Source organism: Canis lupus, chromosome 12, assembly GCF_003254725.2.
Source record: "Canis lupus dingo isolate Sandy chromosome 12, ASM325472v2, whole genome shotgun sequence".
In the NCBI taxonomy this organism is placed as follows: Eukaryota; Metazoa; Chordata; class Mammalia; order Carnivora; family Canidae; genus Canis; species Canis lupus.
The window spans coordinates 14,317,699-14,331,475 of record NC_064254.1 but is presented as its reverse complement, the minus strand read 5'-3'; the positions used below and the strand labels follow the sequence as shown (position 1 = coordinate 14,331,475).

The 13,777-nt window shown below is 46.8% G+C and overlaps 1 protein-coding gene across 2 annotated transcripts in view; it reads left to right on the top strand.

Moving 5' to 3' along the window:
- CLIC5 (chloride intracellular channel 5) overlaps window positions 1-13,777 on the top strand; it is a 157,378-nt gene that overhangs the window by 117,949 nt on the left and 25,652 nt on the right. For both annotated transcript variants that reach the window (XM_025418932.3, XM_025418933.3), the window contains exon 4: window positions 2,756-2,862. In XM_025418932.3, the coding sequence (XP_025274717.3) occupies window positions 2,756-2,862 (107 nt within the window). The remainder of the gene's footprint in view (window positions 1-2,755; window positions 2,863-13,777) is intronic.

Here is a 13,777-nt window from a genome sequence, read left to right as displayed (position 1 = left end):
ATTTCATATTTTTACATGTCATAAACAAAACACTAACCTCCTTTTGATTTTTTCAATCATTTAAAAATGTTAAAAAAAAAACTATTCTTCGCTCATGAGAGGTATAGAAACAGATATTGGGCTGAATTTGGTCCATGGTTGTAGGCTATTAACTCCTGAGTTAGGTTCACCATCTCTTTGATGGTCATCAGACCACATCACAATCTTACTTCAAAGATGTTGCCATGAATGAAACATTATTTTTTAGCCTTCAAGAGAAGCAGAATGTACTTGTATCCCAGTTATTTGGATATACAAAATATGGTGTAAATGTGGACTTAAAATGAATGCCCTTAGCATCCTCAAGATATTAGAGGAGAGTAGTCTCCTCAAGTCTAGTTACCAAAATCAGTGAGATTAGTATTTGGATACACATTCCCCACAAAGACAAACTTCAAATGGGACATTAAGCTGTACAATAAAGTCTCAGTAAATCATAGTGCTTAGGAAACAGGACAGCACTGGCATGGTTTCCCTGAACACATGGCCCTTTGTTCTCCCATCTTAGATTTGGTTCTACTTACTCATGTTGGGCCCACATCAATTGTGAAGATATGGTCAGATTATCGCAAGCCTAATCAAATGATGGCATAAAGCAAAACCAAAACAATAAACCCAAACAAAAAGCTTATTTAAAATGCCTTTTCTAGGCCCTTCTCTTTTTACCTTTTCAAGCAAAAATCAAGGGCCCTCGGTATCTATTAATAATAATAATTTAAGGCAATCAGTTCTGAGGGCCTGCCAGATTCTAGGTGCGAAGTTCAAAATAGGGAAGGATGATCCTCAATTGCCATAATCTTGGATTAACTAGCATCTTGCCAATAACTTGCCTGCTGCCCCCCAATTGCAGCAGATGAATCCGTTAACTCCCAGTTTATTCCGGAAGACCTGTGTCTTCCTGTGAGCGCCCTCTGCAGGTGAATGGAGAGAGTTCATCCATGGTGCTCAGCAGAGCTGGAGGGAGGACTTGAGCTTTTAGAGTAAATAGCAGAGCTCAGGAGAGGCCACACGACACAGAAGTGGAGAACTGGTCTTTCAGAGTGAACCTCTCTAGTGATCTTAGGCTCTAGCCATGTGACCTTAAACAAATAGCTTAACTTCTCTGGGCCTCATTTTTCTCATGTGGAAAGTGAACCCAATCAAAGTACCAATAGAACTGTGAAGAATAAATGATGAATACATGTAAAGGGGCTAGAGGAGTGCCTGGCACACAGCAGGCACTCGATACGATTTAGCTTTTGCTGGTATCAGAGAAGTGGTGAGATGAAATAGGAAGAACGCTGCTCCAGGGGGTAGGCCGGGTTCTCAGGGTCCCCCAACTATTTATTATCCGTGGGTCTGTAAAAAGCCATCTTACCTCTCTGGTCTCTAGTTGTCTTTCCTGTAAAGTGAGGACCATAATGCCTTCCGTATCTGCCTTATTGCAGAGGGCTGGGTCCTGTGACTTTCTGAAGACTCTTCTGATGGCAACATCTGAAATTAAACAGTTACCTAGCATGGCTCAAGAGTGGACAGTCCTAGCTAGATAATGGGCCAATCGAGGAGCAGCAACTAAAGAGAGAGAGAGAGAAAGAGAGAGGGAGAAAGGACAGGAAAGGAGGGAGAAAGGAAAAGAACAGAACCGAAAAGAAAAAAGAAAAGAAGAAAGAAAGAAAGAAAAAGAAAGAAAGGAAGGAAGAGAAAATAATTTTTAAAGATTCTTTGGTTCACATTATTTACAACATTAAAGGAAATTTACAAAGCATTTTGCTTTTCAACATAAAGCAGTCAAACAGTGGGCAGTAGACAACTATTCACCCAGAGATCACAAAGGTCCACATAATTGATAATGATGGTAAGTAAGCAACCGTTCCCCATCTCCTTCCACCGCTGCAAGGCCATACACATAAAATGTTTGTGAAATAACATTTCTAGAAAATTCGATGTTGCTAAGGGGCTTTAAGCCGTGGACTCCCACACAAGTTTATCTCATTCAATTTTAGAGCCAATAGAAACCAGTCCTAACTCCAGTCTGCCTCTTATATTCTTCTGGCTTCAAATGAAAGACTGTGCCAAGGTGAGAGGCTGGATCATTGCAAATCTAGCTCCACGCCTGGAAATGAAGCAATCAGAAACACTTGTCCTGCTGTTAGAGGCAGGTAGATTTCATATCTCATTATGCACACAAATAAGACGTGTGCGAAGATATTTCAGAAGAGGACCAAGGGTACCTTTTCTTTTGAGAAACAGTTTCAAAACCTCAGTGGCAAGGTGCCTACTATCTCCTGGCTTCCAGAATTAGTTCTGTACAGTTAGGATTATCATCACAGGCCTGGCAGTGGATATTATTTTAATGTGGGTTGGGGAAATGTCAGGGACCCCACCCAATGTTGAGGCACGCTCCTCCAGAATTTTGATTAGCCCTTTCTTTGGTGTAGCACTGTATGGTGGTCTCAGAAGAGGACATGATTCAGGCCCCCTGAAGGGTTTTCTGGTTTCCTGCCCACAGATTGTGTCCCCCACAGGCAGCACTCCTTACCTCACTGGCCTCTATTTTCTCTATCACTTAATTGGGACAGAGAGTACCCACCCTCTCTATAGGATTTACATAAGATCCCTGAAAGATTTGTAGATGACACTAGAAAGGGGAATGTTGCTCATCGTGTTGGGCACAGTCTCTCCCTTAAAGGAGCTCCAGATTCTCACTGATTGTAGAAAACCATGCTTTCCATTCCAGATACCCCAAACTGGCTGCAAAACACCGGGAATCCAACACGGCAGGCATCGACATCTTCTCCAAGTTCTCTGCCTACATCAAAAACACAAAGCAGCAAAACAATGCTGGTGAGTGGCCCCCTTCCATCCAGAGCTCCTGGCAGTAGTGTCTGCTACCCAGGACATCTCAGGTACTCAGGTCAGAGAAGCGCCTGGAACCAGTGCTGTTCACTGTTTGCCCACACCCGAGTCCTCTCTGACACAGGGAGGGGTGGTAGATCCTTCTTTTTGTCTAGTGCAAAAGTAAAGACCAATGGGCCTTTGTGCTGAATTTGGAGGGAGGGATGCACGTGGTGTTCCGGCCTGCCTTACTGCACAGCATAATGGTTGACGCAGAGGTTTCCTGCTTTGGCCATATGCTGTTCATTTGTCCCAAATTTACAACCCTGCCTGTGTTCTTGGGAGGCTCTGACCAGAACCACATATCCCAGCTTCCTTCCCGTCCCTGAAAGCCTCCTCAAGAAGTTGTGCAGAGGCCATGGTGGGACAGCATGGTCACCATGTTGGTGAATGCTGCAGGCAGAGCCTGGCCCTTTGCATTCTCCCCTACTGCAAGTGCAGAGGGTACTGGGGAACCCACATCTCAACACCTGGCTCATCTTCCATCTGGCCTTGGCTACAGAGCCCAAGACTAGTTCTCCCATGAGGCCTTCTCAGAGGGGTCTCAATGCCTCATTTAAGCTTATAGCACTTTAAGTATCCCATTTGGCCTTTCCTTTAAGAATGAGACAAAGCAATATGAATAGAACCATCAATTGAGTATGTGTAACATCTGAAGAACTGTGTCAGGCCCTGGGAGGAAAAAGAAGAAGGATGAGAAAATTTGCTTGACTCTCAGTGGGAGAATGAGACTGCCCTATGGGTGGGAGCCTGGAGCCCAGCACAGAGCCAAACAGAGCAAGGGCTTCATGGATCTTTGTGAACAAATGAGTGAATGAATGACCATCAGATGAATACACAATGGACCCAAAGAAGGTGGGATATGCTACATGCTCCAGGAGCTTGGAGGAGAAAGGCATCTTTTTGGACAAGGTGACCAGGAAGGGTAGAGGAGTGTCCCCCACAAAGCCATGTTTGCTTGGGACTTGAGAGTGAGGCCTTATTTAGAAATAGGGTCTTTGCAGATGTAAGTAGTTAAGGGTCTTGAGATGAGATCATCCTGGATTTGGTGTAGTCCCTAAATCCAACACTGGTGTCTTTGTAAGAAAGGAAGATGGGAATAAAAGGGGTGGGGGGAGGGCACACAGAGACCAGGGGAGTGGTTCATGTGAAGGTGGAGCAGAGTTTGTAGTGCTATGACCAAAAGCTAAGGAACTCCTTGAGCTGCCAGAAGCTGGAAAAGGCAAGGAAGGACCCCCTCCCCACCAGAGCCTTGGGGAGGGAGTGTGGCCCTGCTGACACATTGATTTTGGACTTCTGGCCTCTAATACTGGGAGAAGTGATTTCTGGTGTGTGAAGCCACCCATCTGTGGTGCTTTGTTGTGCTGGTGCTGGGACATTGAGGCAGCCCCTCATTGCGCATGAGCGAGGGCCTGCCACTGCTCAGCAGCCGAGGACCCAGAGAAGAATGAGAAGCTCCTGCCTGCCAGCAGGCCAAAACTGGCTGTCAACTCTAGTTTGCAGATTCCACATCCAAAGCCCTTTCCTCTCAGCCACAAATCCCTTCCCTCAGACTTGTCAAAGCACCCTCAGAAGGATTATCTCATCTGAGCGTTCCAGAGTTTTCAAGTTACAAATGGCATTTAGATATCATCCATATTTACAGTTCTTCTTTCCCCAAACCCAAAGCAGCAGTTTCCACTGAACATCACGTATCAGTTTCTCATAAACTCAAAGCTCTCCAATTTGTACTGTTTCCACTTCTTCTCTTTCACCCTTTTTGACTCTGGGATGCGATCTGCCCTCGTGCCTCCTTCACCCGCTAGCTCATCCGTGCATGTCAGAGTACAGGCATTTCTGTTCTCCTGGAGAGTCTATCCCCATCACAGTCCTTTGCACCATTCTTCTGTCTTGCCTGTAACTCCATACTAGTAACCATAGCCTGGGTACCCTCCCACAGCCCTCCTCCTTCACTGTTCTTTCCCTCGACCCTTACCCCCAGTTATGGTCTACTGGGTCCAACGGTTCTAAGGCTCAGCAAACCAGAAGCCAAGACAGAGAGTAGCACCGTGGTCCACCCCCACACCCACTTGCCCCGTTGATGGTCCCCACCCCTCTCTGCTTTCTGCCAGCTCTGTAGTTGGCAACCCCTCATGGCAGCTGCAGAAAGACACCCTAGGCTTCCTTGGACATGCCTCCCTACAGTACTTTCCCATTTTTCCCTGGGGATCTACAGCTCTGCCACTATTTCTTCAATGTCCCTTCTTCAGATTGTCTCTTGTGTTTTCAGCTTCTTTTTCTCTTGAAAAGAGCTCTCCCTCCCTTCCACCTTGCCACCTAATGCCTCCCAGATCCCATATATAGCTGGCCATGGTGGTGTTCCTTTCCTGCCCTCTTGACATCAAAGTATGAAAAAAACCCAACAAAATGATATGGTCCTGCCTAGTGGGTCATTTCTTCACTCCCATGGTGAGTGCAGGGACTGCCATTCAAAAGGTCCTTGTTTTCACAAAACCTCAAAAATCCCTAGTTATTGGGGCACATGAGTGGCTAAGTGGTTGAGTGCCTTGCCTTTGGCTCAAGGTGTGATCCTGTATCCTGGGCCCAGGGGTCAAGCTCCACATTGCAGGCCCTGCAAGGAGTCTGCTTCTCCCTCTGTCTATGTCTCTGCCTCTCTCTCTGTGTCTCTCATGAATAAGTAAATAAAATCTTTAAAAAAAAGTCCCCAGCTACTGAAATCTAGAGGGCATCAAGGGGAGCCATCCGCAGCTAGCACCACACAAGAGAACTGTTCATGGGTTTATACATTCGGCCATTCATTTATTCATTCAACCAACACAGATTGCATGGGGTGGCTACAAGTCTGAACTAATGCTTAAAGGGCATTTCTTGTGTGCTAGCTTCTAGAGTTGTTGAGACAAATGAGACCAAGTCATTGCCCTCAATGAGCTAACTGGAGACTATAAAACATAAACAGGAGATTACCGTCCTGGGTTGGAACTCTGCATCTGCTACTTCTAGCTTTAGTAGAGAGACTCTCTCTGAGCCACTGTTTCTGCATCTGTAAAACATACTAATATTCTCAGTTTCTGCATCTGCCAAAGAAGGCAATTAAGAGCACAGCCAGGTTTGTAATGCGATTCATTGCCTTTATAAGTCAGTGCCTATCCTTTAGCACAGTACCCAACACATGGTAAATGTTCATTTACAGTTAACTTTGATTATAGTTGTTACTGCAAAAATGAGGCAAACTTGAATATTGGCATCAGAAACTACTGCTTCAGCTCATATTCCCTCTGCTCCCAACCAGCCCTTCTGAATGTCCCACTCATGTCATCTCATTTGCTTTTTTCCCCACTTTCTTTGTGCCTTACCTCCTCTCCTCACATCAAAGAGGCTCTGTGGCCTGGCCCTGCCTGTCACACCTTCAGGATTGTTGCACTTGACCTGGAAGTCATGGTTTTGTTCTTTATATTGGTGTCTATCACTGTCCTACCTCCTCCTTTGGTAAACTGCTGGATCCGGGTCCCCTCGGCCTGAGGAGACCAGATCCCACCTCCATACCCTGCCACACCACCTTTTCAGACTTGCTCTTCACTTTACTTAAAGATAGCATGGGCTTTCTCATGAAATTCTCTCCATCCCCCTCTTCTCACACTCTCTAAATAAATACGTAAGTTAGTAAATAAATTAATTAGTTAACAAATACATAACTAGAAGAAAGTCTTAAGACCTCATACTTAGTAGGATGGTACATGGGCTTACTTTCTTTTCTTTTTTTTTTTTTTAATTTTTATTTATTTATGATAGTCACAGAGAGAGAGAGAGAGGCAGAGACACAGGCAGAGGGAGAAGCAGGCTCCATGCACCGGGAGCCCGACGTGGGATTTGATCCCGGGTCTCCAGGATCGCACCCTGGGCCAAAGGCAGGCGCCAAACCGCTGCGCCACCCAAGGATCCCCATGGGCTTACTTTCTTGTTGCTTGGGATCCCCCACCACCGTCCTGGTTTGCAGGGGGAAACAGGACTTTGTTTCTGGATGTGCTGTGTTCTCTATAGCTCAGAGACAGGCAACTGTGTGGTGGTTCAACTTGCAGACTCTGAAACCCACTGCCTGGGTTCAGACTCCAGCTTCCCTCCCTCCTACTGGCCTCCTGATACCAGGCAAGTTACATCGACTCTGTGAGCTTCAGTATCTTCATCTGTAAAATAGGTGCAGTAACTGTATGTACATCCCTCCTAGGTGGGCTGAGAACAATGCCACCACTGGGTTCAAATGTCAGCCCTTACTCTGAGCTGTTATCCAGGGGCAAAGAGTGACACCTCAGCAGAGACATCTGGGAGAAAGGCAGAGTTTGAGGGTGTATACAAATATATGATTAAGTCCATGAGTGAGAAGAAAGGAGCACTAGGGACAACATGAAGGACCACCCACACTTATGGGAGGGCAGCGAGACAGGAGTCAGGGAGGGAGGTTAAGAAGGATTAGCCAGGGAGTAAAGAAGAAAGTTGGGAAGGGCAGAGGGCAGGGAAGATCCTGAAGATGAGGAAGGAAGGTTTTGTTGTTGCTTTTTTTTTTTTTAAGAGTGATCTGTGATACCAAATGCTGTGCAGAGGATCCTAGGAGGCATCGTATTGTGCACAGCTCCCTGGAAGAGTCCTCAGGCATTCTTCTCTGACTGCATTCCCCTCTCCTGCAACTGTGCATTACTCAGATCCTACACAGCAAGAGGCAGTCCAGTCTGGTTGGAGAAGCAGGGCCCTTCTCCCTTGGAGGCAGGAGGGGGTATAGGCACGGGAGGATACCACTTGGAGTGCGATCAAGAGCCCATCGGAAGAGATTGCTTGTGGCTCTGAGAAGGAACATTTTTGAGCATGGAGAGAGCAGCACCGGGTTTAGATCTGGCTGTAAGGAGTCTCTGCTCTGAGCCCCCAGGACAGTACTTTGCAGCAGAAGGATCAAGGGAGGGCTCCAGCTTTGGCCATCCCCCTGTGGCACATCTGGTAACACCCTGGCAGTAACCAGCAGTCAGCTCTGTCTCCCCTGCCCCCCAGTCCTGTGTCTGCCTTGCTGCTTGGCCAAGAGGCAGTGCGTGGGCCTCCACCTCTCACAGCCTCCACCTCTCTCTGCAAGTGTGACCTCCTGGTTCTGTTGTTTTCATCTTCTTCTGAGAGGCCATCACGGCACATGGAGCCCCCATGACCCAGACCAGGCAGCAGCCTGTCTCCGGGGCTCTGTCTCTCCTGGCTCTGGTACCCCACCCTTGCTCCAGTAAGGGGACACCCTTGCTCTGCCACTGGGACACCACTGCTCCTCTTCTGTTAGCTTGAGGGGTTGCTTTTACTCCCTCCTTAAACAAGTCCTCTCTAAGAGGACCTGGGCTTTCCTCTCTGAATATCCATCTTACTTTGTGCATTTCTAACCCCCAAACTGCCATTTGAACAGACTCTAAAAATCTCTGCCAGGCGTCTTGGCTTTCAAGAAATTCATTTAGCTACTTACCCTACTCTGGCTTTAAAATACTATCTTTGACTTTACTTTTCACAATCTCCTTTTTCCTTATGCTTCAATCCTACTAAGTCTACAGATTTATTTTAGTTTTTGAACATATTGTGTGTTCCGGGTGCTTAACAGAAGGGTCTAATGTGTGTCTTTAATTCTCTGTTACTATTTTTAAAGCCCTCTTTACGTTTCTTCCAGCCCTATCACATTTCCCCAGGTACCATTCATATTCCCGCCCGGTATCATTACCATGTCGTTGTTGGCTCATGTTGTATTTTTATGTACTTTCCCCATTTTCTTTTTTTTTTGGAGAGGGAGTGGACATACACGCATGTAGACTAAGGCAAGACCCCGATGTTTCTTCTGATCCATTCCCACCCGCACCTGCTGTGTCCATCCTCGAGCACACTTCCGCTTCCCTCTCCCCGACTAAGAGGTATAAAAGTCCCACCCCCAGTCTCTTTTATCTCATCATGTAAAGCTTTATGACTTTGCCTAGCCACATTTGCATACTTTTAAAATTTTTAAAAATTAAAAAAAAAAGATTTTATTTACTTATTCATGAGAGACCCACAGAGAGAGAGAGGCAAAGACACAGGCAGAGGGAGAAGCAGACTCCATGCAGGGAGTCAGATGCGGGACTGGATCCCCCCGGGTCTCCAGGATCACGCCCTGGGCTGAAGGCAGGCGCTTAACCACTGAGTCACCCAGGCGTCCCTCTTTTTTTTTTTTTTTTAACGCATCACACATATACATGTCAGGTTGCTGGTACCTCATATATCTGAGCTGAATGATTACTTTCCCACTTTGGATGATTTCCATCTTAACAGGCTTCCTTGGAATTCCCTTGTGTCTTCCTCTTTCAAGAGTAGCATTCTCTTGTATTTTTGCCTCTATGTTCTTCTGTCTGAGGGGCCTGCTTTTTATTTTCAAATGTATTTTCACTCCACTTGCTCCAGAAAGACTTTATAACTGCTCGCAGGGATGCATAATGCACGGCAAAGCAGCATACAGGAGAACGAGGTGAGAAAGAACAAGGCACAAGCACAAAACAGAACTCAGGGTTTGCTGAAAAAGCAGAAGCCGCTCTGCAGAGCCCTGATGCTGCACGTAGACGCAGACCACAAATTGGATGCCAAACCTTCTAGCACACAGAGCCAGGAGCGACCTCCTGGTCAGCTACAGTTGGTTCTCCCTGTAAGACAAAAACATAACAACCTCCCAAAAGTATGGGAAACGTTATCGATCTGGGGGCTGGAGTCCTGGTGTGGGGGACCTGCTTCTTTGCTTTGGCCTATGTGTTGTGGGATTTCCCTTCTGTTCATCTGCTGCCTTCCCGCTCCTTTGATTTCTGTAATCTTTCTCCTGCAGGCACCCTGCCCCTCTCCCCATCCTACTGGTCTTCACTTGGGCCCTCTTTCCCCCAGAAATGCATTTTCTTCTTTTTTTTCTCCATGTACCTGAAGGGCCATAAGAGCCCCCTGCAACTTCTGGCCTTGTCACCAAGTCATTGCTGGACTCGGATCAGCCTGCCCATGCCTGTCTGTTTTTATCACGACTCTCATGCTCCTGTGTTTGCAAAGATGTGCCCCTTGCTGCTTATGGAAGGCACTGTGCTCTCCTACCATACTCTTCCTGAAGTCTTTGTCCTAATACAATACTTCTGACCTCCTAAATAAAGTCTTAAAAGCCTTCCGTGGCTGCCTGTGATATGCTAGACGCAGTGCTGTGTTTAGAGTAAGGTCCCATACCAGAGACTGAGTTGTGTCTCTAGCTTTTGCCCCTCCTTAGTTCGAAGTGTAGTAGCCGTATTTTCTGCGCTGAAGATCATATGTCTAACAAATTGCCTTCATTGAAAAGAATCAAATTATAAGAAATTGGTACTGTCCCAGAAAATCCAGGACACATGTCCCCAAATGAAAAGCACCTGGTTGGGGCTTAGCCCTCTGCTTCCTCTTCTCCCCAACCCAAAGCCAAACCTAGCTGCCACCATGAACAAAAGGAGAGTATATCACAGCTCCTACCATCTCCTGGCCTCAGATCCTTTGCTGAAACACAGGAGTTGCCGTTAGCCTTGAAGGTCTCTGAGCAATCGTGCTGGTGTTTACAAATGAGGGCAGAGGTTTCCTCCTTCCTGAGGCTCGCATCAGCGGCTTCACTTCCTGAAACCTGGAAGCAAGCAGTGGGCCTTCTGGATTTATTCTGAGAAAATGGGCTATCATAGCCACCTATCAGGAAGAGGACTCTTGGAATGTTCTGGAAACCTCAGCCAGCTCATCTCATCCTTGGGGTGATCATTCCCACTAGATGAAAATGTGACTGAAGGATTATACTCCAGATATTATCATATCAGTTACTCCCATCCTGCCTCTTTCTCTTCCTTTCATCTTCCCCCAGAGCCCTCACGAATGGTAGCAAGATCAAGCCAGATGCACTTGCTTTCCTTGCTCCTTCCTCTGGTCAGGCCTGAATCTTCAAGTTGTCCTGTCTTCTCTCTTTTTTTTTTTCTTCTCTTTTTCTAAAAGGTTGGCCATAGCCTCTGGGTTGGCCATGCTCCTGCCTGATGCTAGTGGAAAAAGAATTTATCTGTAGCACTGGCAATCTTTCTTTCTCTGCCAGATTCCCAGTGGTTTGTGTCCACACAAGCTCATGTCCTCGCAGCCTGGCTGGCTGATAGCACCAAGAGACCGGCTCCTCCTGCAGCCTGTTCTCTGTGTGCTCCTTGTCCCATTGCCAACTACCTGCTTCCTAGCCATACCCCTTGCTCCCTTTTAATAAAATCTCTGATTAAACAAGACCATCATTTGATGTATGGGGGTTGAGGCTCACAGGCTTCATCCCAGTATTAAGAAGTTTACAACTCAATCTGTAGAATGGGCTGCCAACAAAAGTGAGTGTCCCATCATTGGAAGGGCATGGAAAGATGCTGGACCTTTGAAGATAAGAACTGCCGGATCCGAGGTATCATCTTAGATGAGACCTTATTATTTTAACTACCAGTAAGAAACAAAATATGCTTTCAAATAAACAAAAACCCTTTCATTTAAACTGTAACATTTTGATTGTAAAAAAGATTCTGATTTCAGAGATGGTCAAGTGTGAAAAAATGAAATATGAAAAGTAGATTATTCTCATAAACTTTCCCAAATGGAACATTCTATAACTTCCTAGAGGCTCTGCAGTGAAGCATCAAATCCTCCTTATGCTTGACCTTGAACTACACCCTTGGAAAGAAAGTGAATTGAGGTCAGTATTACTTCCAGATCCCTCTAGGCTAGCTGTCCTAACTCCATATCTGCCGAGTGTCTGTTGTGTCCCTGTTTCTTGTGTCTGGAAACAGGTAGAACTTCTATCTTAGGTTCAGGATCAGCAAACATTTTCTTTCTTTCTTTTTTTCTTTTCTTGCATTCTTTCTTTCAAGATTTTATTTATTTATATGAGGGAGAGAGAGAGTGTGTGTGGGCAGGGGGAGGAGCATTGAGAGAGGGACAAGCAGACTCCTCGCTGAGCACAGAGCCCTATGAAGGCTCAATGTAGGGCTCCATGGGGTTGGGAGGCTCAATATGGGGCTCCATCCCAGGACCCCGAGACCATGATCTGAGCCAAAGTCAGACACTTAATCAATTGAGCCATTCAGATGCCCCCAAATATTCCCTGTAAAGGGTCAGATGATAATTATTTCAGACTTTTTGGGCTACCTAGGCTGTCACAACTGCCCAACTTTGCTATTAGAATGATAAAGCAGCCACGGCAACATGTGAACAAGTGACTGTGGTGTGTTCTGATACATACAGCTTCACTTATGGACACATGACAATTGAATTTCTCATCATTTCCAGGGGTCATGAAATGTTATTCTTCTTTTTAATTTTTCCAGCCATCCCAAAATGTAAAAACCATCCTGAGCGCAAAAATACACAGTGGGCTGCATTTGGTCCTTGGACTATAATTTGTTGACCTCTGTCTCAGGCAGGCTCCGAGTATAATAGCAAGTTCTTTTCATTTCTCTACCTCTGAGACTCTCCCTTTGTAACAGGGGAGATTATAATACTGTTCTTTCTTGTAGCGTTGTCATGTCAATGAAATGAATTAATGCAGTAAAGCCCTGAGGAAAGTTCCTGGCACACTGTAGGCACACAATATGCAATAGCTGTTGCTGCTTTGCTACTGCTAATTTCACAAATCCTCCCCCAAATTGCCTGGTGTCCACCCTCGGGCCTGGGTGGCTCAGCTCTTGCTGTCATATGGCGGCATGTGCTGCCCTCTTCTGGCAGTTGGAGGAATCAGCCTAGAAGAGGCTAATCATGTTCAGCATGAGGAGGCCTGGGGATGTTCAAGCATCCTCTGCAAAGGAGAACCCACTTATGCCCAAGCCTTGGCGGGGGTTCAAGAAGAGGCCAGGTCTCCCCTTGGGGGCTCGAACCTGTCTTCCATTATCTGTCCCCCACACCCAGGATGGGGCATGTCCAGCAGGCCAGAGGGTCCTCCAGAGAGGTCGTTGGCTACCTGCTAACTAACTAGCTGCCCTCAATGCTTCTCTCTCCCCGCCTCTTCCCCTCCCGCTACCTCCAGTCTTTAGTTTTTTTCAACTTCCTTGACCTAAAATAGGAAAGTGTATGAAAGGATTCAAAAGCAGCCGGGGAGGGCTGTTCTGTTAGCTTAGAACTAACAAGCCCCTTCCTATCACAGCCCCAGGACTTCTCCCAAAGCATCCTGAAAGCCGACTGCTGTTGGGGGTGAGGGTGGGGAGGCGTGAGGTGGAGCGTTTTTCCAGACTCCCCAGGATGTGGCAAGCCATGTTGAAAAGAGAGTGTATGTTTATTATTTCCAGCCACTTCAATCACAAGGTGGTGATTTCCTCCTCCTCTTCCTCCCTCCCAGGCCTCAGCCCCACATCAGGGTGGGCCCAGTCTGGAGGCCTTGGCCTTTCCAGGGGGATGGGCACGGGCCGCCTCCCATTCAGCCTCATGCTCTGAGGGAGCTAAGGGAATATGAAAAAGGTAGGAATGTGAGTTGTAATGACTCTGCTGAGAAACAGAAGCCAGCAAGGGGGCAGTGGGGTTCCAGGTCTATCCTCTCAGACACACCGACCTGTTCTTCGGAGAAAGACAGCTGTGTCCCCACTCAGGACAACTGGTTCCCTGGACGAAGTCCTCAGCCCAGGCTGTTATCATGGTGGAGCTCCTGGGTGGTCCCCGGACCACCACAGTGGTGAGGATAACGAGGTGACTGTCTTGCCACTTCCTCATAAAGCAGCCATTGCTGTCTCGTTTCAAAAACGCCTCTGGTCATAAAGGAACCCTTCAGGCCGCCTTCCTTGGCCACCCCTGCGTGCAAACTCAGGATATTTTGTTTGTTTGTTTGTTGGGTTAAGCTTTGCTT